This window comes from Anolis sagrei, chromosome 4 (assembly GCF_037176765.1).
Source record: "Anolis sagrei isolate rAnoSag1 chromosome 4, rAnoSag1.mat, whole genome shotgun sequence".
NCBI classification, from domain to species: domain Eukaryota; kingdom Metazoa; phylum Chordata; class Lepidosauria; order Squamata; family Dactyloidae; genus Anolis; species Anolis sagrei.
In genome coordinates this window covers 232,600,338-232,623,485 of record NC_090024.1, presented here as the reverse complement: position 1 = coordinate 232,623,485, position 23,148 = coordinate 232,600,338, and the positions used below count along the sequence as shown (strand labels likewise).

At 37.8% G+C, this 23,148-nt stretch overlaps 1 protein-coding gene across 2 annotated transcripts in view; it reads right to left on the bottom strand.

Annotated features, from left to right (window-relative positions):
- Positions 1–2,890: 2,890 nt before the first annotated feature.
- Positions 2,891–23,148, bottom strand: part of OSBPL2 (oxysterol binding protein like 2) — a 68,896-nt gene continuing 48,638 nt past the window's right edge. For both annotated transcript variants that reach the window (XM_060771989.2, XM_060771988.2), the window contains 8 exons: positions 21,977–22,159; positions 19,277–19,384; positions 17,373–17,462; positions 15,679–15,802; positions 14,555–14,674; positions 10,422–10,545; positions 9,620–9,710; positions 2,891–8,426 (listed from right to left, as the gene is read on the bottom strand). In XM_060771989.2, coding sequence (XP_060627972.2) covers positions 8,324–8,426; positions 9,620–9,710; positions 10,422–10,545; positions 14,555–14,674; positions 15,679–15,802; positions 17,373–17,462; positions 19,277–19,384; positions 21,977–22,159 — 943 coding nt within the window. In that variant the 3' untranslated portion in view covers positions 2,891–8,323. The remainder of the gene's footprint in view (positions 8,427–9,619; positions 9,711–10,421; positions 10,546–14,554; positions 14,675–15,678; positions 15,803–17,372; positions 17,463–19,276; positions 19,385–21,976; positions 22,160–23,148) is intronic.

The window sequence follows — 23,148 nt, the reverse complement described above, 5'->3', positions numbered from 1 at the left end:
TCCAAGGTGGGACGTAGGAAGAGATACGGTCAGACAGGTACGCTGGACCGGAGCCGTGCAGATCCCAGTAAGCGTGCAGATCCCAGTAAGGTGGCCTTTTGCAGCTGGCAGATGGTAATTTTGTCAGTGCCAATTGTGTTTAAGTGCAGGCCAAGGTCTTTAGGCACTGCACCCAGTGTACCGATCACCACTGGGACCACCTTGACTAGCTTGTGTCACAGTCTTTGCAGTTTGATCTTTAAATCCTCATATCGTGTCAGCTTTTCCAGTTGTTTCTCTTCAATCCTGCTGTCACCTGGGATTGTAACATCGACAATCCATACTTTGTTTTTTAACACGATTGTGAGGTCAGGAGTGTTGTGCTCCAGAACTCTGTCTGTCTGAATTTGGAAGTCGCAGAAGAGTTTGGCATGTTCATTCTCTGTAACTTTTTCTGGCTAGTGATCCCACCAGTTCTTTGTTGCAGGCAGAAGGTATTTGTGGCACAAGTTCCAATGAATTATTATTATTATTATTATTATTATTATTATTATGACACAAAAACCCAGTATGTCACAGCAAAAGAGATCTATATGCTGGATTTTGTATTAAAAAAAAACACAAGTCAAACATTTCCCAAGCTTCTAGGACTGTGTGAAGTACCTGCTATTGCAACACAAGGGTCTGAGAACAAGCCCTACAACAGTGGTTCTCAACTTGTGGGTCCCCAGATGTTTTGGCCTTCAGATCCCAGAAATCCTAATAGCTGAGATTTCTGGGAGTTGTAGGCCAAAACACCTGAGGACCCACAGGTTGAGAACCACTGCCCTATGAGGAGCGGCTTAAAGAGTTGGGCATGTGTAGCCTGAAGAAGAGAAGGCTGAGAGGAGACATGATAGCCATGTATAAGTATGTGAGAGGAAGTCATCGGGAGGAGGGAGCAACCTTGTCTCCTGATGCCATGGAGACTAGGATATGGAACAATGGCTTCAAACTACAGGAAAGGAGATTCCACCTGAACATGAGGAAGAACTTCCTGACTGTGAGAGCCGTTCAGCAGTGGAACTCTCTGCCCCGGAGTATGGTGGAGGATCCTTCTTTGGAGACTTTTCAACAGAGGCTGAATGGCCATCTGTCAGGGGTGCTTTGAATGCTATTTTCCTGCTTCTTGGCAGGGGGGTTGGACTGGATGGCCTATGAGGTCTCTTCTAACTCTATGATTCTATGATTCGATGAAGTGGTTGAAAACCAGTATTTAAAAAGATTAGGACTAAGTACATTCCAGTTTTGTTTACATGATTCCATAGTATTGAGCCCTGGCAACCCAAGTGGTGTCAATCTGCATTAATTCTACAGTGTAGGTGCACCCTACTTCTAATACTCTTAATATTCTCATCAAGAGATAGCCATATAAATCTTTGCAAGAAGTATGTGCTTCACCACAGCCTTTGTTTCTTGTCCTAGATGCTTGGCATTAATAGATTGCGTTTATCTTGGAGGCAGAGTCCTTCATTGGAAGCAACAATGTCTCACCTCATTGACTATATGAAAAAAAAGGAAAGTCAGTAATTGTGTTTTCGACTCTTCACAGAGCTATCAAATGGAGAGAATCTATCTGTGATGCCAGTTTCCCATTAAACACTAATTGGCAAAGGCGCAAAAGGAAATCTAGTTTGAAACCTAATTACTGCTGCTCCTGGTAAGCAAATGGAGATATCCCACTTCCTTCTGCCATTTCCACTGTTGGCCTATAAGAGACTGGACCCGTCACTCCTACTTTCCTAATTACACATTAAGAAAATGAAGCGGGAAGGTGGATCCTGATTGTATGAAACTTTTATAAGGGGTTGGTTTAACTCAGGCATGGGCAAACTTTGGCCCTGGGGGGGGGGGGGAGGAAGGGGCCTGAGACTGTTAGCAATTGTGGGAGTTGAAGTCCAAAACACCTAGAGCAGTGTTTCTCAACCTGGGGGTCGGGACCCCTGGAGGGGCCACAAGGGAGTATCAGAGGGGTCGCCAAAGATCATCAGAAAACAGTATTTTCTGTTGGTCATGGAGATTCTGTGTGGGAAGTTTGGCCCAATTCAATCATTGGTAGGGTTCAGAATGCTCTTTGATGGTAGGTGAACTATAAATCCCAGCAACTACAACTCACAAATGTCAAGGTCTGTTTCCCCCAAACTCCACCAGTGCTCTCATTTGGGCATACTGAGAATTCGTGCCAAGTTTGGTCTAGATCTATCGTTGTTTGAGTCCACAGTGCTCTCTGGATGTAGGTGAACTACAACTCCAAAACTCAAGGTCAATGCCTACCAAACCCTTCCAGTATTTTCTGTTGGTTATGGGAGTTCTGTGTGCCAAGTTTGGTTCAATTCCATCATTAGTGGAGTTCATAATGCTCTTTGGTTGTAGGTGAACTATAAGTCCCAGCAACTACAAATCCCACGGGATAAAATCAATCCCCCCACCAATCTAAATTTGGACGTATTGGGTATTTGTGCCAAATTTGGTCCAGTGAATGAACATACATCCTGCATACCAAATATTTACAATATGATTCACAACAGCAGCAAAATGACAGTTATGAAGTAGCAACAAAAATAATTTTATGGTTGGGGGGGTCATCATAACACGAGGAAGTGTATTAAGGGGTCATGGCATTAGGAAGGTTGAGAACCACTGACCTAGAGCACCAAAGTTTGCCCATGCCTGTTTAACCTCTGGTTTGCCAGTAAAACTGAATTACCATGTTGAAGAAGGATGAATGTCGAAAAAGCATGCCACCCACACGAAAAGTATGGAAATCTCTGTTACAGAATCTCATTTTAAAGTAATTCAGAAGGGACAGAGTTTATGGGCAGGGGAAATAAGGAAGAAGCCAAATGACACAAGACACGGGAATGGGAACTAGTTCTCTTCTCCAAAACAACCTTTATTTGCTTTGACATTTTAAACATTTAAGTCCACAAACCTGTACAGACTTATCTAAAAAGGTAATATGATTTCATATAGTTAATATAGATGGGTATTGACAGTTATTAAATATTATAAAAATAAATCCATTTCACTAAAGCCTTTTTTTATTAATATCCTCCAACATTTTTCATGCAACATGGGAAAGGGAGAAAAGAAGAAGACAGTGGGGCACAGTCAGCCTGGTATTGCTTTCCAGCACAAGCCCCACTCAAGTGACTTTCACAACTGAAGCTTGGACCAAAAAAATAATTCCAGGCGGATTGTGCAGTGTATGCAAATTATTAACAGGGATAAAGCAAAACAAAGAAGGCAAAACAGAACAACAACAGTAGCAGCAGAGAGTGGACTGGGAAACTGGGGAGCAAGGGGTATATAGATACTTATATATATAATGTTTTACTCCCCCTCCCCATGCTATAAAAATCATACTAAAAAAATCAATTTCTGTGTTAGAACCATTAGCTTTACATAAATTTAAATATTGCTTTATTTTACAATTAACCCCAAACCACGTATGTATTTTGAGAGGCAACATTACAGTACATTGTGAAATTAATGTAAGTTTTAAAACACTACGTGAACAGGAACATCTACATTTCATTTAAGTACACAGAGTACAGTGAACAGGAGGAAGATTAAAGACCACACCAGCCATCTGAACTGTTTGGATGATTACAACACAAAATAGATATTTTTATTTTTCAGAATCACATGTCAGTGATCCAAAGATTTTTGGAACTTGTCCATATTTGGGAAGAAACACTTCAAGCAAAAAATATGTATTTGGAAAGCTTGTGAAAGACCTTTGTGATTCACATATCTTTGCCTATGAGTTTATAACTGCTGACTTAAAATGTTTATACATCAGTCAGAATTATATAATTTTGTATAATTTGTCATCAAAACAAAGTTTTGCATCTTAACGTTTTAAGTCAAGGATTCACAAATGTATCATAAGTTAAAATACCTCTATAACATACATGGGCAAATTTTGGTCCTCCGGGTGTTTTGGACTTCAACTCTCATAATTCCTAACAGCATCTTAAGTGGCTGAGGAGGAAAAGGAAAGGGCCTGAGGCTGTTGGGAATTATGGAAGTTGAAGTCCAAAACACCTGGAGGATCAAAGTTGCCCATGCTTGCTCTATACTGTATGATCGATTGCAGATTGTAGGCTAGGTGTGATAGGGATAAACTCAATTATATTTTCATATCTGAGTGAAATTAATGGAATTTTAAAAACCCAAACTATACTGTGCACTGAATGCCATCTTGCTAGTAAAATTAGTAGTGTTTTCAGAAATCTGGAACCTTGTCAAATTAAATGTAAGAGCAATGCAGCCAGTTATATAAACTGCATGTTGAAATGAAGCAATAACTAGGTTTCTGGCTGTATTAGGTATCTGTAAAATATATTACTGAGATATTTATTTTATTGCAGGTTAATGACCTGTCACCTACATTGTATGCCAAAAGTGATCTATTCTAGTGTTGTCTTATTTTCTTATAGCTGTAGATTGTGATATTGTTGCATCTGTTTTGAAGTAAATAGAGTTCACCTCCTTACCAAGAGGCAAAACAACGGTCCTGACAAAAGCTGAACCAAGATTTTATATATACATCCTTTGTGCTGGCAAAGTTTTCCTATTTACTTCAGTCTCACATTGAGGATACACATGTGGACATCGAAGTCCTCCTTTGTATCAGAGAGGAAGCAATACTTTTGTGCTGGGACTAATTTATGCACAAAGCCTTAATTCAAACCCACAGATCAAGGTAGATAAAATGGGAAATGAGCAGCCAAGCAAATAAGTAACTATTCTCCATTTTTATTTATTTTTTTAAAAAACAATCTTTCAGTTATATCTACCTTAACAGTTAACATGATTAGTTTTAAAAGTGCTTTTTCCTCCTTGGAGAGGCGTCAAATCATCAGCTCTTGTAAGGCAGTGCTTGAATTAGGAAGGTGGTACCAAGAACAAGTGCAAGTTTAATGTAAACAAAACAAGTGAGTATCTTTTTAAAGTAATGTAATTTAACATGATCATTAAATGGGTAGTTTTCTGGGCTGTATGGCCATCTTCCAGAAGCATTCTCTCCTGACATTTCACCTGCATCTATGGCAGACATCCTCAGACCTCACAACCTAGATGAAGGCGAAACATCAGGAGAGAATGCTTCTGGAACATGGCCATACACCCCAGAAAACTCACAACAACCCAGTGATTCCAGCCATGAAAGCCTTCAACAATACATGATCATTAAAGCTCTTAAGACCCTCGAGGTTTAGTATGGGTTTTAATTTGAAGCTCTTCTGACCTCTTAGATTGATGAGGCAGGACAGAAATTAATGGCTCAAAGATTAGAAAAATTATTTTGCAATCTGTAAGAACTATTTACTCCCAGTAGGAGCCATCCTTTGTAGAGAAGCAGTTACTAAGCGATCCCACCTAAGCTGCAGAGGAACCCTGGGTTTCCCCATGTGGTGTTTTAAATACATGGCGCAAGAACCAGTGATGTATCCAAGACATTAACATGGTGTCTGCCTGGGAAGGAAGGATGGGACGCAGGACAGGTAGACATTATTTACTGACTGTTTATGGGACAATTACATTCTGTTGTTCTTCTTTAAAAACTAAACATAGACTGTTATAAATAGAAACAAAGCATGGATTTCAACATAATTGAACATTTCAGAAAATACAAGGCGTTATTTTTTACCTCGTGGTGGAATCTAAATGAAATATTTATCTGTACATTAAAAAAAATAAGTCTAGTGTAATGAGTTTCTTCTGCAAATTGAAATTCAAATATTGGACAGATTTCTATTTTGGTTGCTGTGATTTTTTGCAGGCTGTATGGTCATGTTCCAGAAGCATTCTCTTCAGACATTTTACCCACATATATGACAGGCATCCTCAGAGGTTGTGAGATTCTCACAACCCCTGAGGATGCCTAGCATAGATGTGGGGGAAACGTCAGGAGAGAGTGCTTCTGGAATACGGTCATACAGCCCGGAAAACTCACAGCAACCCAGTGATTCTGGCCATGAAGCCTTCGACATCACAGATCTCTATTTGTCTCTACAGAGAAGGCAAGAGCATATGTAGCATTTTCAATATAGATTTTTGACTCAAAAGTTACACATTTCTTAGGAACTTGTAACAGGGGAAAATTCACTTCAAAACTTTATTATTCCTATTAGGGCTCCAGATATTAGGGCTCCAGATATTCCAATTTATCCATCAGGCTTTACTGGGCAAAAGTAGAATCGGTTTTTATTATACTTATATTTATTTACTTGTTGTGGGGATCCTTTTCCTTGCAACTTGAATGTTTGGCAAGGAAGAGAGAGGGAGGAAAATGACTACTGCTTTCTGGATGGAATCAAATATTGGAGAAAACAAGAGAAATTTACTATTTGTTTCCCTACCATTAATTCAATTGTAATCAGTAGCAGTATTCAATGCAACGGGAAAGAGAAACACAAATAATATGAGTAAATGTGTGGCCAAGTGCCTTAAAGGGAAAGCCCACTGAAAGGAAGGGAGAACACGGTACTACTACATGTAGTAAATTACACTCAAGGACATTGGGTTTAAGTGCTCAGAACAAGGTACACACTGGTCAGAGACACTTCTCAAAGTAGTGTCTTTTATTGCCTCAAATGTTCTCCGAAGTCAAGTTCTCCTGCTTTATAGGCACTGTGGGGAAAAAATCTGTGTAACCCATTGCTTTTTCCCTTGTCTTTGAATGTTTCATTCCCCTTTAGATAAAACTCAAACACTAAGTTGGAGATTGACATTTGCAAGTATAAAAACCATTAGCCAGGATGGACATTTTAAATCAGAGATTATATGACCTTTCAGAAGCTAGACTACCACTCCCATCAGTGATGCCAATGGAAAAGGATGATGGGAGTTGCAATCCAACAATACGTATATGGCCATACATTTGCATAAGGATAATGGAGGAATATCCAAAGTGGTATAGTAGATTGCTTAACTGATTATTGTCATACCCTAATCACTAAATTGGTTTCTATGAACCTTTCATACCATGTTTGAATCTACCTAAATTTAGTTTTTGAAGCATTTTAAACATCTGGCCAATTTATAACTTCTTTTTATAGCTCTCACATACCAAGATTCACTTTTCTTCTGGAAATACATAAGTAAAAAGAAAAATATTTCCCCTCAAAATTCAAACAAATTTGGGATTATATGGCTTTCATATTTTAAATCTGAAAGAACAAATCCACTCTCAGGAAAGTTATCCCTATTGGAAAGTCAGTGAAAGCTTCCATCATGTCACTCAGTTTTAGCCAAAAATAAGAAGATAGCCATTGCTTTTTAAGAAGATACTACAGGTTGTAATGTAGTAAATACTTCAAAACATGCACTAAAATGCAAAACAAACATAAACCTTTTGTAGATACATTCCAAGTAAAGCCAAAGAAGGAGAAGAGTGCATGTTTGCAAATCAGCCTAAACATCCTGAATTGTGTCAGGCTGCCAAAAGCAGTACTGGAGACGAAAAAGTCTCTGAACAGAAGCAAAAATGTTTGATTTCATACATGATCTATGCACAACACCCATGTTCCTAAAAATATCTCCAAAATCTCCTGTGTTTTAGAAACAAAATGTTCTGAAACCTCAGACAGGCAAGTGTTTGTAGGAATACCTACAAGCCGCACCAAACATTCACTATAGTAGTTTGTCTTTTAAAAAAAAATGTCACAGGTAATTCCTTGAATTGATAATCACAGTGCCAAAGACTGAGGCAGAATAGAGTAACAGCTTCTTAAACCTAAGCCTAATGTTCTCTTGCTACAACTGTGAAGCCTTTAAAATTAGAAATGATTCAGAAATTACTCCCAAGAATCCCAGTTGCTCCAATTCCTATGAGATACCTCTCCAATGGCCACAACTGCATTTCTTTGTACCGATTCAGCACTATTTCTCTGAGCAGTGAATACTCTAAAGGCATCCTTTATAGCTAAAATAAAAGAAACCATGTGGCTGTCAGCTCAGTTTTAATAAAGGCACAGCCTCTCCACTCACTACGATTTGTTAATGAAACGTAAAATGATAGATAAAGGAAAGCAAACAAAAAACATGGCAGCCACTTTCTTCTGAAACATGATTAATTTCAGGCCGTACCTTCAAAAGAGGGGGGGGGGGGGAGAAACAATATTTAAATATTTTGGCAATCAAAACAAATGAGAAATCCTTGATCAGCAACTGATACTTTTCATTAAAACTTTGCTTTAGAAAAAAAGGTGCTTTCTAGTCGTGGTAAAGCCGGAGCGTCACTTGATTCATTGAAATCGACTGATTCCTGGGCGAAGGAGCAACTGCATTCAAGATTTCAGTATATATCTGGACAGTCAAAGAAGTTTCTATCAAAGTACCCTCCTGTGTATAACCAGTCAGGAGTCCCAAGATATGGATTAGTTCCTTGATAAAACCATCTGTGGGGGGAAAAGAAAAAAGGAAGTAAATAAAAACCCACAAAATTGGTAGAAGTTCATTCTAATAGTGCCATAAATGGAATAAAGACCCTATCACCAGTCTTTTTTTTCTCAGTGCACAGGGCTATCAACATGAACACCAGAACCTGACATGTACTTTGCATCTGTCGGAACAACATAATTTGCATTTATAGTTCTGAGCAAAAGAACTGGTCACAACAGATACAGGTTCTTCCATTGCCATTGGCCATGTAATAATGTGCTTCATATTTCAAGAACAGAGGAAGTCTCCTATTATTGAGTATTGACCTCTGATTTGTCAATAGCTTTCTAGGATTTCAAATGGGATCGTTCTGAGGATGAATACTGAGATGTCCTAGTTAACTAGATGTCCTAGTTATCCGCAAACCAGATCAACAATTGGGCCACACGCTTTACAGAAAACCTACACACACAGATAGATACCTACATGAAACAGTAAATAAAGAGCAACACTCAAAAAGCAGGGGAATTCCAGACAGAAAACAATGCGGGTCAGTTAAGACCTCCCAAGAAAGGAGTTCCCCAGGAAACAATCAGCCAGGCTTTGAAGCAGCAAGGCCATTAAATGCTAATCAATGTTTCCAATTGCAATATTCACACTGGCTCAAGCAGATAAGAGTATTTTCTCCCACCCTGAACCCTCCACAGATATATAAACTTCACTTGCCTAGTTTTCCAACAGACCTCACAACCTCTGAGGATGCCTGCCATAGATGCAGGCAAAATGTCAGAAGACAATGCTTCTGGAACATGGCCATACAGCCCGGAAAACTCACAGCAACATTATGCTAATACTCTTTCTACTACAGTTTATGGAACAGATGCAAATGTCTCAATATCAGAATGTCAAAACTCTTGCTGATTCTATGTCCGCATTTTATTACTGGAATCCTTTGGTCAATCCCAACTAAAGTAGATTCACTGAATCAGTTCTTGAACAGTGGAGTCAACATGTGGGCAAATCGCACTCATGTAATGAATCTACTCTAGTTAGGCATAACACACAGGATTTATGCTAAAGTGCCTTCCTCTGGAATAATAAACTTGAAAAACATGACAATTTAAAACCCAAGAATTGATGCACTGCACCATAACTGCTGCTCCTATAGGCAGTGGGAGTTTCTTCTCCCACCCCAAGCCGCATTCATTACCTTGTTTTCCATTCAGTTTCATCTTTTGCACGTTCCTTTCGAGCCGCTCTCTGCTTCTCTTCTAGCCTCTCTTTTTCTTTGCTAGCCAGATCTAATAGACATTTAAAGAGGGATTGATTACTTTATGAAATAAGGAGAGAGAGAAATACAAAAGGAATGAAAGGTGGAGAAATAAAATCCACAACATTTTAGGAAGACACTACTACTATATAGTCATGACTCAGACCAATTTATTCAAATGTTATTCACGCCAGTATCATCCCTTTTAAAAGCACAAAAGATAAAAGCAACATGTATACTTAAAAAAATAGCAGACCCCAAGGTTACAGTTCCAGATAGATCTATTCTTTCACAAACCATTACTTTAATTTTGACTGTAGTGTCCAACTCTGGCAATTTACCCCAAAAAAGGAAATTTTTATCATTGTGATCATTATAATTTCCCTCTATTCAGAGAGAGAGGATTTCAACAGTCGGGGTGGTAACAGATTTCAACCCTACTCCAACTCATATTAAGGACCAGAAATGCAAAAACCACTGAGCCAAAATTGGTCAATCTCCTGCTTGATATGAACCCAGGGGAAGCACCGTACTGTCTGTTCAATCAAAGCAGCTCCACCAAAAAAGAAGATAGGAGCATGGGAGGATCCTTTCCTCCTTTCTAAAAGAGTTATAATTGCTCCTCTCAAAAAACTTCCCTTTTCTGCTCTGTGAGCTGAAGAAATACAAGTAAAACAAGTAATACGGAAGAATAGAATTACTTAGTTTCTAGTCTACATACCGATGCCTTGCACCCTCCTACCTATTTCTCCGTTCTCCATGTGTCTGATGTCTGGCCGCAATCGGCAATCAGTGGGGGCCAACACTTCTTCCATGCCCTTTTCCAATTCATTGAGACTGACAGCAAAACTGGTGAAATTGTACATCTTAAGTGGGGAAAAACAACATACAAATACATGAATATGTTTTCAGAAATCACTTCTACTATGGTTATTAGTCAGAAGGACAAAATGTAGGAGAAGGGAATTCTTCTGCCTTTCTCTTTGAGGCATGTTCTTTCACACTAAGTAAACAGAAATATTTCACTTTTTAATAACACTTGCAGGCATTTTGTTACACTTCATTTGTGGAAGAATATATTCTCTTTTTATAATGTGAATGGAACTGAAGATCAGAAAAGGAAATCTGTTTATTGGGGGGAAATTGCTACACAACACAAAAAAGGGCCTTCAACCAGAAAGTTGAGGCAAGAAAGGGGGAAAGGACCATCTTCAACCTGCCATCCACTTTGCATCGTGACAACACATCTCCCTGTACTTTGATCTTGTATTTACTGACCCAGTTTGGAAAGAAATGTTGCTATTATGCTCTTATCCTGATTCATGGGTTTACTGCAGCTAAATTAATAAATGCTGCTTTGGAATCCTGGGAGCCGGAGTTGGGTGAGCAAGGCAAAAAACCTTGTAAAAAGCCCCTAAGATTTCATAGCATTGAGCCATGACAGTTAAAGTGGTGTCAAACTACATCAGTTCTACAGTGTAAAGTAAAGGTAAAGGTTTCCTCTGACATTAAGTCTAGTTGTGTCTGACTCTAGGGGTGGTGCTCATCTCCATTTCTAAGCCAAAGAGCCAGCATTGTCCATAGGCACCTCCAAGGTCATGTGGCTGGCATGACTGCATGGAGTGCCATTATCTTCCCACAGAAGCAAAACCTATTGATCTACTCACTCTTGCATGTTTCGAACTGCTAGGTTGTCAGTAGCTGGACCTAATAGTGGGAGCTCACCCTGCTTCCCGGATTTGAACCGCCAACCTCATCAGCTCAGCAGTTTAACCCACTGTACCACCAGGGCCCCCTGTGTAGATGCATCTTAAGACTCCACTTTAACTGATATAGTTCCAGCCTACAGAGTCCTGGATTTTACAATTTAAGGTGGGCATTCAGAATTCTAAATTAGAGCGCCAGAAATCCCAGGGCCAGAAATGCAGTTCTAGTACCTCCTCACCAATTTATTTATTTATTTATTTCAAATATTTGTAGCTTGCCCTCCTCAACCCCCCCAGGGGGACTCAGGGCGGCTTACAGCCAGCAATGATTCAATGCCCCCACATACAACATAAGCAATACAATAATTATATATAAGTAAAAACATCAAATTAGTTTAAAATTAAATCCATTTAAAATAATGCTGGTTAGCCTTATTTAGAACCAAAATTCTGTAACAGTGACACAATCAGAAGCCTGTCCATAGTCCATTTTCCATAGCATTGTCATCATTGCCATTGTCAGTCAGCCTGCTACCCGAAAGCCTGGTCCCACAACCATGTTTTCAACCAACGTAGAAACCCCAAGATTTCATACCATGTTGACACTTAGAGTGGAATCAAGGGGCTATAATTATGTTGTGTGAAAGGGCCCATTTTGACTGCTCATCATCCTCTGCTTCATTCTTTTCTCGTGACTGTGCTGATAAGAGCAAAAGCTCATTCTTGGATGAAAAAGAAAATCCCAGTAATTAAATCAAAGGCATCTGTGATGACTACTGCTCTCGATAGAGATTTATTTCTAATATTAAGGTCAGCTATATTTAGAAGGTACCATAAAAGGTTCTCTTGTAGAGTGTTTAAGGATTCAGACTGGAGTTTACAATTTTATGCTGTATAATTTAGTGACCTGTTTGCTATGAGGCTATTAGATATTTTAAAACAGTGATTATTGAGTGAAACCGGACTATAATATATAATATTTGGTGTGGATAAAAGTAGGCTTCTGGAGATCTGCCACAATCCCAGTATTTGATTTCCCCCTAAAATGGGATTAAAGAAAATGAGTAGATATGGTACACATTCTTCTTCAAATGTGTTATAAAAGCTTTCATACAAAATCTTTGTGCCTTAGGCTTCATTTAATTTCAGTTTATGAACAGGATCTAACAGTTTGTCCTTGTTTTTTTAAAGAAGTTGTTTAGAAATACTTGGAGACTCTTGTGTGTTTTGTATAATACTGTTGTATTCCAACCCAATCTGTTTATCCTGTAAAATATTTTACAAATTATTAATTAAAAATTGCCTTTTTTCTTTATTGGTTGCCTTGTTTCTTCTTGGTATAACTTCGTAAAAGTTTGGAATTTTGGTTTACAAATTCATAGTAGTACAAAGTATGCATATTGGAGATTTTGAAAAAATATTGCTTATTTCCAGTGTTTCTACTTCAGGGTTTTTTTTTTTTTTTTTTTTTTTTTTTTTTTGTGGAAGTTGTTACAAATGCAAACTGGTGTTTCAAAACAAACTGGAATCATGGCAACCAAAACAAGAGGCCAGATCAAAGTTTCTTGCTTCCTGACACAAGTGCTCCTACCAGGAGCTGGTTCTTACTCAAAAATAAGAAAGAAAACAGCTAATCCTTGAAGTTTGGCACTTTGTGGTTCAGTATTATGAGGCAAGAACCCTTAATCATTACAAAATTGCCTGAAAGATCTTAGAAGTCACCAGCGAATTATCACTGTGAGTCTAGAGATCAGCAGTGTGGGTTTGCTGTGGAATATTTTCCATTGATACTTGGTTTGCTCATCTGATGTAACTCTAGTCTGCAAATGAAGAAGCTCATGCACTATGGTTGCTCAAAAAACATGATGACTAACAACAGAAATTATACTGTTGTTTTACATCTTCTGCCATTTAAATACTACAGGCTGTTCCCGAGTTACAAATATCCGACTTACAAACGACTCTTAGTTACAAATCAGGGTGAGACAACAGGAAGTGAAAGAAATCTACCCCTCAGAAGAAAAATTCACTCCTGAAAGAGTTATTATCATGAAGGAAAGAGGTTTCCACTGAAGTTTTATCTTCAATTCTTGTTTCTACAGCAAGTCAATTTTTTTTCAAAATTCAAATATCACAGGGACAGAAAGTGAGGTGAAATCTTCTGAACACAGACTGCCAAACAAACACCACATGGGTGTTAACCCTTCCCTATGCTATCCAAAGCATGTATATGACTGAAGTTACACTTAAAAATGTACCTCTTCTGATTTACAAACAAATTCAACTTACAGAACCTACCTTGTTAGTAACTTGGGGACTGCCTGTATCCATAACCAACTGAGCGGACAAGGAAATTAGCATAGATGACTAAATAGAATCCTGGGACAGGCTGATCCACATTTTTTGATAAACAATGTTCTCAACAACAATCATTAGCTCAACTGTTTATAGGAAAACATGTTAATCACATGCCATTACAATTTAGAGGTGAGTAACAAATCAATGAGGTTTCAAAATGTTTAAATGATGTTTAGTTTTAACTGCCACTTGTTTTCAAGAGGTGGAGGTATGTGGGGACAATTATATGGATTAATCTACAGGTGGATTAACTACCATTAGTTGCAGTTTGGATTAAAGTATTAGTTTCTTTTCATTTCATGATCCCTTGGTGCAACCCATTGGAAATTCTCCACTATTGCATAAATGGGTTGGAGCTGTTGAGAGTTGCCCTTCAACACTATAAATTTCCTACTCCTACTTTAAGGCAAAGATAGGAGACTTTGTCCACCCAGACTGCAAGTCCCATAATCCCTTACTATTGGCAGTTAACTAAGTTTGCTGTAATTTGTTGTGATCTAAAAGGCCACTATTTTCATCCCTTCAAGATTATTGTCTTAAAGATATGCCTATTTCCTTACTTGTCATTCCTTAAGGATTCTATAACACAATAATGAAACTAAACTAATAACATTATCAATAACAATTCTATAGTGCTTATGACTCAAGAAATATCCATTCTTATTCCAGTATTGGTAAACTCAAAAAGTTTGATAAGACACATTCAGTTGTCAATTTAAATGTTTTCTTCTATATATAATTAAACTGGGACTTTTGAATTCTCTTATGTTAATGCACATCTCCACCCTATGTACCATTTTGAGCAATTTACCTGAGATGAATTTGGTGGTCTAGTACTTATCCTCCAAAGTAGCTTACTGCCAGGTATGACTTGTACAGTCTCTTGGATTTCTGGCATATCGTCAGCTTCATCGTTTTCAGGTTCCTCACTCTTAAAACAAAGGAAAGGCCTTGATGGTAAATGGCAACTTTAAAATTCTTGGTCTTAATTGCTGGTTTCCTCTACACGAAGTTCAGATGGCTCAAGTGTAACAGAGTCACTTCAACACATTATTATTTGATGTGATGTGAACAAGTGATGAGCCCAAGCAGTCTATTTCCCCCAGGAGACAGAGAAGTCTCAGAATGCAAACTCATCAAGAAAAAAAAAATCTGATTTGGGGGACACCAAAACTAGATGTTGATGCTTGGAGATTTTTGGAGAACAGGACAAGTTGGAGGCAAAATGAAAACTTTTTGCCATTAACTGGCTGAGCAAGAAATGCATGTCCTTAATAGTACAGGTTCAATGTAAACCCATACAACTCAGCACAAACAAACCATTTCATCTAATAATTTTGAAGATACAAGATGTGTATCACTAATTCCAGAAAGCTACTGAATGACACATCTCACTGTAGTCAATGAAGCTGAATGCAACACTCTATTTCTATTTACAGAAGCATTTCTGAAATAAGTATTCTCCTTGAATGCTGATATATATTTTTTTGCAATTCTCCTTTTCTTTGACAAGTTCTGGGATGACAGATTCCTCAACCATCCATGAAAGAAACTGGGAATCAGAATGAAAGAAATCTGCAAAAAAATGCTTTCCTTCCACCCCAGTCACAAACATTTCTATTGGCTCAAATACTTTTCAACCAATGGATGGACAATACTGGATACATCCCTAGCAGTTTCACAGAATACCATTTGAAGGTGTGGACTCCTGTCACAAAAGTAATTAAAATACTAAGAACTTCAGTTTCTCCAGCTTGCACTGTAAGTTTAGTTCCTCCAAATGTTTCTCTTTTGGGAAACTTGGAAGAGCTCAACTCCTCCTCCAGCCAATACAACATAACAACAACATCATCATCACCAACAACAACAACATTTATTTATATCCCACCCCCTCTGCCCAAAGGGATTCAGGGCAGCAACCTAAGTCAACATTACCGGCTTTGGCTTCTTCTGGTCGCCACCTTTCCTCTCATTCCTCTTGTAGTTTTCATAAGTCGAAGGATCAATACACCATAAGCATTCTGTCCATTTGCCATAGATAACTGCAAGTTTCTTCTTACTGATCGTTAAAAAAACAGAATAGAAATGAATAACTGAAAAAGTAGGTAGTTTATTCACTAAGATGGTTATTACATGGAAATGTCTTAATGTATACTGTGCATTTCTCCTGGAAAGAGTCTTAAAGTGGCTTACAATTTATTTTTGTTTTTTTTAAGTACAGTACAGCTAAAATCATATTTATGAAGTATAAAATATTTAACTGAAGAATTCGACTGGAACTGCACACAGTTCAAAATGTCTGTTTAAAACACAAAGAAAAATATAAAATCATAGCATAACACATTTGGATCATCCTTCTGTTTCATAATTTAAACACAAAGGGCCTGCTTGAATAAGAAGGCCTTTGTGTGGGAGCAAAAAGAGAGAAGAGGGGGAGCCACCCAAAGCTCCCATGAAATGGATTTCCACAACCTGTGAGCAGCCACTGAGATGGCTCCTTCTCATTTTGTCATCAAATGTGATGGTGGTTGTATCAAGACGAAGCCCTCCGTCAAAAATCTTAAAATTTGGGCTGGCTTGTATAGAGAAGTCTTTAAGACAGGCTAGACCCAAGTCTTGTAGGGCTTTAACAAGAATTTTGAATTCTGCTCAACAGATTTGTTTCAACAGTAGGGCTATATGTTGCAACATTTTGAATAATGGAATAATGGAAATTTCTGGAGTTTCTAAACACAGCCCCACATAGAGCGCCTAATTCAAACAGGATTGCATCAAAGCATATGCCGCAATAACTAGATCCGATGTTTCAAGAAGCAAACATTTTAATTATTTTATGTTTTAAATATTTAAGATCAAACTTTAAGTTAAGCTAGTGATGTAAACTATTTTAAAATAGTTTATTCACCAAATATTTGCACGGAAAATGGAAATTAACAAAAGAGAAGTAATCCAAAACCTGCCATACATGTCATTCAAGAATCAAGATGTGCCGATATACTTGAGTAGTAATCCATATTATGGATCTATACTGCTCTTTCAGGGATCATTATTTACAGACTTCCTTAGAGAAATCAAGTACAGAAAAAAAAAACAGCCAATCTTATTTCCACTAGTAGCCAGCTATTCAAAGGATCAATCCCCATCCATAGCCTATAGCAATACTTCAAGAAGAAAAATAGTGGATGTGGTTTAAAAAGTGAACTGAGTAGTTGTAGGTTTTTTGGGTTATATGACCATGTTCTAGAAGCATTCTCTCCTGAAGTTTCGCCATAGATGCAGGCAAAACGCCAGGAGAGAATGCTTCTAGAACATGGCCATATAGCCCGAAAAACCTACAACAACCCAGTGATTCCAACCATGAAAACCTTCAACAATACAGTGAACTGAGTATTTTACTTCATCCACAGTGGACAGTTCATCAATTATAGTTGTTGTCTCCCACCAAAAGTCAAAAGCTTACTTCTTAGTGATGGATTTGGGTTCTTAAAAGAGGAAAGGGGAGAGAGAAGGATAAAGAGAAAGAGAGGGAAAGAACAATAGAAAGAACCAAAGCTTGTTTCCCTACAAGTGGGAAGAATGCTATATTTTGCCTGCATATAATCAACACCAAAAGCAAACACACCACTTACTTTTTGTCCTGAATGTGGCCTTCTATTCTGTGAAGTTCTTTACCAAATAGTCCACATGGCTTAAAATTAAGTATACACTTATCCCCAGTACTATAACAGAAAAACAAATGAAATTAATGGGTCACAAAGCTACCACCTTGGTGGTGCACTTAAATGTAATACAATAAATAAATAAAATAGACAATATGCTGAGATCAAAACAATCACTCATAGAGAATTTAGATAACAGTTGGATAGACTTTCTAGGTGAAAAAAAATGACAGGATAGAAGAGCGAGATGTACACAGCTATGTATATGTTTTTAAGAATTTCTAGGTTGGGGGCACTGTAATGACCCCAGGAACAAGGATAAAAGCAGTCTGAGGATTTGGTATGAGAGCTGCTAAAAGGAAATGTGAGAGAAATGCCTTGTAATGCATTTGTGCCTAAGTCCCAAGCTTGAAGTATAGAAAGAGTAAATTACATATTATAAATGTTATTCTTGAGGTTCTTGAAATGTATACTTTATTATCTGTTTTACTATCTTTGGAATGATTTTATTTAGTCTTCTAGACCTGAATAAACAGGTGGTCATTGCCCTCCTCTGCCTCAGTCCTCACTCTCCTAGGGTTTGTTCCTACCTATCTCATACCAGTCCTTTCTGGCACCAGAAGCTCCTTGGACCTACTTCTGCTGTATGTGACATTAATAGGTCTACTTTGGGGTGCCAAACAGCTGTGCTGCAAGGCTGATGATCTCTGATAAACTGGCTTTGAGGTTGAATTATTCTCTACAACAGTGGTTCCAATAGATTTTGGGTCTTGGAACCTTTCAGAAAACATTAATTTTCTATGAAACCCCATTATGTTTTAAATCAAAATGTAAATTATGAATTCTACTCTAATTCAAACACATCTTCCAATTTCCTATACAACATCTAATTTTGAATAGATTTTACTTTGATACTTTATTAACAATATCCCAATATCCCAAATGACTTTTATCTCAAAATGAAAGAAAAAGGGAAAGAAATGTGGAATCAATGGGAAAAATCGACTATGGACAAATCACACTTGTTGTAAAATGCTGAAATGTGTAATCAGTAACTACATCCCTCATTGCAATAGTTATAGCACCAAATAGCTATTACAAAGACTACAGATCAAGTTAGCCTTGTATGGTTTTATTTACAAATCCATTTCAATTTTGATTTTTAAGATTTTACAGAATCCCTATGATGCTTTTGTATCTGAGTGTGGACTCAGATAATCCAGTTCAAAGCAGATATCGTGGGATTTTCTGCCTTGATATCCTGGGATATAGGGCTGTGTGGAAGGGCCCTAAGATAGAACCTATTGCTTGCCTACAGCTGGTTAACTCTCTGACCTTATAAATGGTCTCTACAACAGGGAGAGGACAATATAGCTCAGAAGGAGAAGGTGGTAAGAATCTAGAGGCAAGCAGGTGTTCCAAAAACCAAGGGGAACACCTTATTGTAGGAAGAGAAGACATCTGCTCTCTGCTTCATCATCTTCTTTTTGTTTACATCAAACAAACACTTGCCTAATTGCTGTTTTACAAAATATCCTATCTGATAGTTGACAGTCTTGATGTTGGTTCTGAGGTGAAGGTCACTGAGTCATTGTTACAAAAAATCATCATTATCAAAGAATTTCTTAGAAAACAACTCTTTTAACAGGAGCATCTGTGTGTATATCAACCAGAAACATAAAAATGCATTCCAACAAGCACATTTTTACTTAAAACAGTAAGGAAAAATTAGCATCCACCCAAACAGGCCATTATTTCTTAGCTGCCTTCCAAATAATGAGCCGAAAAACTTGACACTTAAGTGATTATACCACCCACAGCCCCACTCTACTTGCAGTTTTTAGGAAGGAAAATGTGGTTTAAACAGATGTTACCTGTGATTTATAATTTCTACTGTCCCATATTGTTCTATCCAGAGCTTGCCAATAATTACATTATGTACACAGCATGTAGGATTTGTCCACGTGTAAGCCTCATTATGCCTGTGAGGGGGAAAGAAAAGCCTAATCAGATGCTAGACAAATGAAAAGAGAATTAACTAAAATGTATCTGAAATTAACATTAGTTTATTTGTTCCAATTCATCATCCAACAAAGCATTCCTGTTTGCATAGTGTTCTCTTCAACATTCACCATTAGCCTTTTTCAATGTGTAATACTTTGAAATGAAGACAATCCGAAAAGCCCATGAATGAAAGGATGGAAGTATGCCTAAAGTTATTTAATAAACTGAAAATGAGGTTATGGCTGCTAATGCTTTACACCAAGAGTGGGCTTAAATGTGGGAACAGGTACCTATACTTTTGTTTTGGTTTTTAGCCCTTCATTTTTACATTCTTAACAACAAAACATGGTTAAAGTCATGGAACATTTCAAATTTCAGGCAAACAAATCTGGAATTGAAAATCTTTCGGGCAAGCATTGGCAAATGTGGGCCCTCCAGGTGTTTTGGACTTCAGCTCCCACAGTTAACAGCCTCAGGCCCTTTCCTTTCCCCTCTCAGCCTCTTAAGCTGTTAGGAGTTGAAGTCCAAAACACCTGGAGGGCCCACGTTTGCTCATGCCTGTTTTAGAGTGTTTACCTTGGGAACACTTTTACACTTAGAGGAAGGCAACCCCCCTCCCCCAGCGAGCAAATCTTGCCAAGACACCCCTGTGATAGGTTCACTGTAGGAGAGTGGTTCTCAACCTGTGGGTCCCCTGTTGTTTTGGACTTCAACTCCCAGAAATCCTAACAGCTGGTAAACTGGCTGGGATTTCTGGGAATTGTAGGCCAAAACATCTGGGGACCCACAGGTTGAGAACCACTGCTTCAGGATAAGCTTAAATTGGAAATGACTTGAAGGCATGCAACAACAAAGTTGCATTACTGCGATTCCTAGTTTATCCTTATAACACCGGGTGGAATTTTCCATAAAGCGACTGGCACTGTTACTAGAAATGTTTAAATCTGTTACAAACATTAACAGAATGTACCCATATGCATAATTCATCTCAATAGAATGGAAGATTGCAAAGGGAAAGGTTTGACTGGAATTTGTCAAATCGTCCAATTCGAAAGAAAAAGATAAACTACTTCACCTGTGACATATTATTCTTTTTATTATATCCAGTCATTTCTGATTATCAAATTACTGACTTTGAAGTCTTTTAAAGATTTAATCTTCAAACCTAATGGGGCTACTTTCTAAGCAGACTTGCACAGAATAGCACTGCAATCCCTTTCCAAGTAGAATTGTGATTAGGGTTACTCCACTACAGTTTCCCTTCGAGATCTGTGTTTGCAAAGTCCTACATATCTAGAGCTTGGTCGAGATATGTAGGACTTGCTCTGCATCTGTAGCTAACAGTGATGAGCCAGGTGATTCCATAAATCCACAAACAAGGCAAGAAGACAACAGACTTCCCCAGTCATTTTGGTGCCCGGTAGGAACACTGCTCTTGAATATGGCCAGAGATAAGACTCCAATCATCTTCTTGATTATGAAAGCCATCTAAAGCCATTTTCATTCCCATATATTTTAACAGGATGATTCATAAGATCAATATGTGTTATATGAAATAACTTAAGAAGAAATTACTCTATCCAGTTTCTTCATACCATTCAAAATATTCTAAACCTCCATCATGTGACCACACAATGCCCCCAATGGTTTAATCCCTATGTTTTTAGAGATTATAAATCTGAACAAGGAATTCTTAAATTCAATTTTCCCATTTATATGGACTCAATGAGATACTTGCCTCTTAAAATCTTCAGCACAAGATACTTTGCAATTATTGTATAGAACAGATAATGTACAGCCTGAAAAGACATCTGGGTCTTCTACCATGACATTCAAGATAGGAGAAGACCAGAGAACTTGGATGGAATATCATTTCATAAAAGGACTGTGCAGAATTGAGTTTGAATACTAAAGGCAGACATATATTTTGTGATATCTTTCTAAGTATAGAAATTATATTGATGTCAAGCTCTGCTTTTAAATTATTTTGCATTTTATACTTTGACCTAGTTATTACAGAAGGCCATTTGTGAATCCTGTCTTGCATGTTTATCAAGTTTCACAGTTGTTATTTCTCTTTTTTATTCCAAAAATATTCAGATGTATCCATTTGCTCATTCTATTACTTAAAGAATCCCATGCACTGAAATGTTAAAGCTATTGTTACTATTGGGAATAATTTATTATACAAGTCCAAGATTATGTCAACTCTTTGTTGTATCAACACACACACTTCAGAGCAGTTCTACAGACAGAACAATTCACTCTTGATTCAGTAGATATCAAATGCCTAAGGGGGAAAATGAGGCCCAAACACTGCAGACATATGATCTGCATATTCAAACATATGATTGCAAACATCTTTTCAAATCGCCCCAACAAATCCATATGCTGCATATGTGTGTGTACGTGCTTAATACCACATCTCTTAGTCCACATTTTTAAAATCTGCATTATACAAACTCAATGACTCACAGGCATACATAGTTCTGGAAAAGATCACTAAACAACTTATTTATTTGGAATAGTGTTCAGTTATGCATAGGTAACAGAAGAAAAAAAAGACCTACTTCAAGAGTTCCAATGTTATTGTTCCCCGAGGTTCCGCTTCAACGCTCTTCCCCCAGAACTTCAGTTTAGGGTAAATTGATCCATGAAAAATGAAGTCCTGATTTAAGCCTTCTGAATAAAATGCACTGACAGGTGGGTGATGACTAACCTGTTCAGAAATAAACCTAAAACCTAAATCCTCCCTGGAAATAAGAAAAGCAATGTACAATATAAATGACAGTCACACAAAAAAGACAGAAACCCACATGTGAATTTTGCTTGCTGAAATAGTCTTACCGTCAATGTCAAGTAAGAGTTAAAAAGAACTATCCCCCTACCTGTCCCACCACATTAGACTTCTTGACATTCTGATAAAACAGATTCAGTAAAAAATTTGAGCACTGGCAAAAATCCTGTATCACTGATGTAGTTATGAATGCATAACTAAGTATTGTCTACTGGTCAAACCTCCCAAACCAATTTCCCCTACTTCCAAAGTCAGGTATTTGAGACATAAATGGTCTGCAATCAGCAGCCATAGAAGCCGTTGGAAGGAGTCCTATAAACCATCAGCTCCAACCCCCTAATCAATTGGAGCATCCCCAGCACGTAACTGTTTTGAAGACAACCAGAGAAGGAGAGCTTTGCCAAGTCAAGACTCTCTCTATCAAGAAGTTCCTTTTAATGTTCAATCGGGATCTCTCCTGTAACTTAAAACCATTCGATCTAGCTTTACCCATTGAGGCAGCAGAGGACAAACCTTATTCCTCCACTTTATGTAGCTCTTGAAGGATTTAGAGAGTGGGAGGAACTACTCAATCTTCACTAAACTGAACAAGTCTAGCTCCTTCAATCTTTCCTCAAATATTTTTCTCTATACCACTTATCATCCCATTGAGCTTTCACTTCAACATATCTATATGTTTCTTGAAATGAGGTGCCCAGGACTGAGCACATCATTCCAAATTAGGCCTGACTTGTGCGGAATATAAGGGAACTATTTATTTACTATATTTATACCCCGCCCTTCTCTATACCCCGAAGGGGACTCAAGGCAGCTTTACACACAGGCAACTATTTGATTCCTTAAAACAATGTACAATTAAAATAAACATTTTAAGATAGAATTTAAAACACATTAAAACATATAAAAACATCACATTTACTCTTAACCATGCTGTCTGCAATCGGA